We start from the raw sequence: 3,798 nt of genomic DNA on the forward strand, positions 1-3,798 counted from the left end.
CGGGGTACCACATATCACTGTCACTGCACTACTGTAGGGGTGGGGTATCACACATCACTGGACTATTGAAGGGGCGGGGTGTCACGTCACTGGACAACTGTGGGGCGGGGTACCACGCGTCACCGTCACCGGACAACTGTAGGGGTGGGGTATCACACATCACTGGACTATTGAAGGGGCAGGGTGTCACGTCACTGGACTACTGTAGGGTCGGGGCATCACATGGCACTTGGCTACTGAAGGGGCGGGGTAAAGTTTCCAGCCTGGAGGTTGACTTAGAGCAAAAACACAATTACACCGCAGTGCAACGGATAGCTTTCATGTGGCCTTTCTCGTCATGGTCTTGTAACTCTCACCCAAAGGATTGAGCGGGTCTACGTCCCAGGGTAATTGTGGCCCACCAAAGGCAGTGATCAGCTTCGCCATCCTGCTGAGTTTGAAATGAACTACCCAGAGGTGGGAGGGAGAGGATCCCACCACCACCAGGGAAGGAGAGCCAGTGGGTCCTGTGGCCCCAGGATCCCTGCACTGAGAAGCTCCTAGAACCAGAAGACTGAGAGAGAGCCGGAACACTAAGGGCAGAGAGAAGCAGTGGCAGGGACCCTGCAGCAGGCGACAGTGTGGTGGGCTTCCCGGCCCATGGAGCAAGCAAGCTGAGTGCCTTTGGGCAGAGGCCAGGGAGAGGCGGGCCTGTGAACACAGCTGCAAAGAGGCTGTCCTGATGGAAGAACTGTATCCTGAGTGTTGCTGAGCCTGAATTGTAACTGTTACTTCCCTAATAAACCCCCTAACAAACCTCAGAGTGTGGTCTGAGATCTGTGTGGTCATTGCAATGAAACATCTAACCCAGCAGAGGTACAGAGTGCCATGGGAGGGACAGTTGGTATCAGAATTGGTAAAGATGGCAGAGAGAGGAGGCGTGACTGACCTCCGCCTCACAGGAATCAGCCTTGGGCTGTTGATCCTGGTTCTCCTTCCCCCTTGTGAAGTTAGAGGACACGGCCCCCATGCCATTTCTACACACACCATCTGAAAAACCCTCCCTCAGGCAGCCTTCTCAGGTGCAGGGCATCAGAATCGCCTGCAGCTGGGCCCGGAAGGTGCCCTTCTAGCACGTCCCAGGGGAGGCTGATGCTGCTGGCCCGGGACACCCTGAGAGCCACAGGGTCCCAGCTCGATGACCATCACGGATGTGTGAGCGACAGAGACACAGAAGGAGATACCCACAAGGAGATACCCACATCGGCCGTCGGCCAGAGGTCTTTGATGACGGTTTCGATGCGTTTCACCACCTCTCCCCGCATAGCGGCTTCCTCAGGACAGGGGGACATGAAGTTATAGAAGTCGATTATTTCCTCATGGAGTCTAACAGACAAAGAGAAAACACACCGGAGTTATAATCACACTTAAACAGGCTTTTCATGCTGTCATTACATCAGAAAGATAGAAAATGCATTTCTGGACACCTGAAATCCCGTTTCTTTCCTCTTAAAGTACACGAGGAAACGAAGCTCGGTGGTGAATGAAATCACCCAGCGTGGTTTCGTACCACAGACGAGCATCAGTGAATGCTGTTGATACAAATGTCAACAAGCTGTCAACAGATGTTCACTTAAACTTACCCAAGGAGTCATTCGGTAACTTCACATTAAAAGGAAAAAAAAAGATCAAATACCATATTTTTTCACAAATAACGTACCCACACATATAACGCACATAGCACACCTAGGAAAATAATGCAGAAGGGGGTTGTGCGATTGGAAAAACGTGTAACACACACATTATTTGCAAAAAAAATATAGTAAATAAAATACATTTTCAAATAAAAAAGAACTGTATCCCTAAAAGCTGAGTGATGATTTCCAATTCCTAGTCCTCAGTAAAGACCATCGCCACAGCCTTGACCCCCAGCCCACAAGGGCCACCGAATGTCACTTGAGAGGACACGGCAAGGTCTGGGCAACAGGCTGAGTCGAGGAAGGGACCCCGAGGCAAGAAGACACCCCATGTCCTTGGGGAATCCAGGAGCCCCTGGCCTCAGCATTCACGTTTGCCCAACCAGGCCTGCTCACAACTCCGTAATCCGACATCCACAGTCACACCAAGCTGCAAAGAACATGGGGGCCCAGAGCAAGGACAGCTGGCTTCCTCGACATGGGGTCTGTTCTCTGGAGGACCCCACAGGGAGGGTGAGGCAGGTCCAGATCTAGCTTGGCGTCACCAGGAGAGCGGGGTGGAGCTGAGGTCCCACTCACCCTGAGGAGCCACCTGGTGCTGCCACCCACAAGGGCCAGCGGCCAACCCTGCAGCCACCACTCAGGCAGCTGAGGTTCAGGGCCAAGGACCCGCATCACAGCCCAGAGGAAGGATAGATCAACCTGTCCTAGTTTAAAGGTTTAATCAAAGCTGTGGGGAAGCCCAACCACCTGATCCTAGCGAATGAGAACGACTCAAACTCAGCTGCTTCCATTCTAAGTGTGGGTAATGAAGACAAAATCAAAGGCGGTTAGCACAAGACTAGCAACCAGTGCACACAACCACAGGCCACAGTTCTCTCTGGCACGAAGCAGTGTTCCCTGCCCCCGCCACAAAAAACCACCTTTTGGAAGGGCCATTCCAAACACCCTAGTCGAGACCACCAAGAGCACTGTGGACTCTCATGGAGGAAATGGCATCCCTGCAAAGTCAGCAAGCCCACCACCGGACCCTAAGTTTATCGTGTTTAATTAAAACAAGAAAATCAAACACAAGAAAGCTTTGCCTCCCTACAAGCAGTTTCCAATTCACACAACCCCAAGCCTGTATTTCACAGATCCAAAAATGTAACACGTGACCCCACACTGGGACACAGTCATTCTTCTAAACTCTCTACTAAAATGCCGAGATTTCCAGAACTTCTATCTTTTCAACAATTACTGAGCACCAACCACATACTAGGCGTTTAACTACATCCTTTCTATCAGCCGAACAGGCCTCTTTAAACTATGAGGCATTACCTATAATTTTCTACCCACATAGTCTGAACATGTCATCAGGAGGGACCAGTCCCTGGGGATGGACATCACACTTGGTAAAGTACAGGGTCAGTGAAAAAGGAAGACCCTCAAACAGAGGACTGACACAGTGTCTGCAACAAGGAGCTCAAGCATAGCAACAACTGTGAGGACAGCGCAGGACCAGGCAGTGTTTTGTTCTGTTGGACACAGGGTCGCTAAGAGTCGGAACCAACTCGACAGCACCTAACAACAACGATGCTTTTAACAGGAATAGACAGGTCAGGTTAGCAGGTCAGTGTCCACCCCAATAGAGTCCAGGCAGCGTCCCTTCTCTGCCAGCAAGGTTAATGCACACGCTCTGCTGTGCGTCCTAGGACAGCCCACAGCTGTGGACAGAAAACACCAGGAGCCAGTGTGTTAGCTTGTACCCACAGATGAACACACTGGGGCACCCTGGAAACAGGACATTCCCACTGGCCAACGAAGTGTTACTACAAGTTCCCACCTGCACAGTAGACAGTAATGTTACCTCTTTTAGTCCTGCGTGTCTGAAATCACAGTAACACACACCAGGAAAGGTCCAGCAGGCGGAAGACTCGCCCGCCCCATGCAGGAGACACTCCACAGCTAACACTCCACAGCACAGCACTGTGTCTGCCTGCTCCTCCCATGTGCATTTACCTGCTCAACAGAAGGACGGGCCACCCACCAGCACTCCCCGCTTCACAGAGCTCAGGAACCGGGCTGAAGGCGCCCAGCAGCACTCCCTACTCCACGGAGATCAGGAACCGGGCTGAAGGCG

At 52.0% G+C, this 3,798-nt stretch overlaps 1 protein-coding gene across 1 annotated transcript in view; it reads right to left on the reverse strand.

Moving 5' to 3' along the window:
• The window catches only part of TENT4A (terminal nucleotidyltransferase 4A), a 48,932-nt gene that overhangs the window by 27,736 nt on the left and 17,398 nt on the right, over positions 1 to 3,798 (reverse strand). Inside the window, exon 2 of the mRNA XM_004380273.2 lies at positions 1,242 to 1,365. Coding sequence (XP_004380330.1) covers positions 1,242 to 1,331 — 90 coding nt within the window. The 5' untranslated portion in view covers positions 1,332 to 1,365. The remainder of the gene's footprint in view (positions 1 to 1,241; positions 1,366 to 3,798) is intronic.

This window comes from Trichechus manatus, unplaced genomic scaffold (assembly GCF_000243295.1).
Source record: "Trichechus manatus latirostris isolate Lorelei unplaced genomic scaffold, TriManLat1.0 scaffold00072, whole genome shotgun sequence".
Classification (NCBI taxonomy): domain Eukaryota; kingdom Metazoa; phylum Chordata; class Mammalia; order Sirenia; family Trichechidae; genus Trichechus; species Trichechus manatus.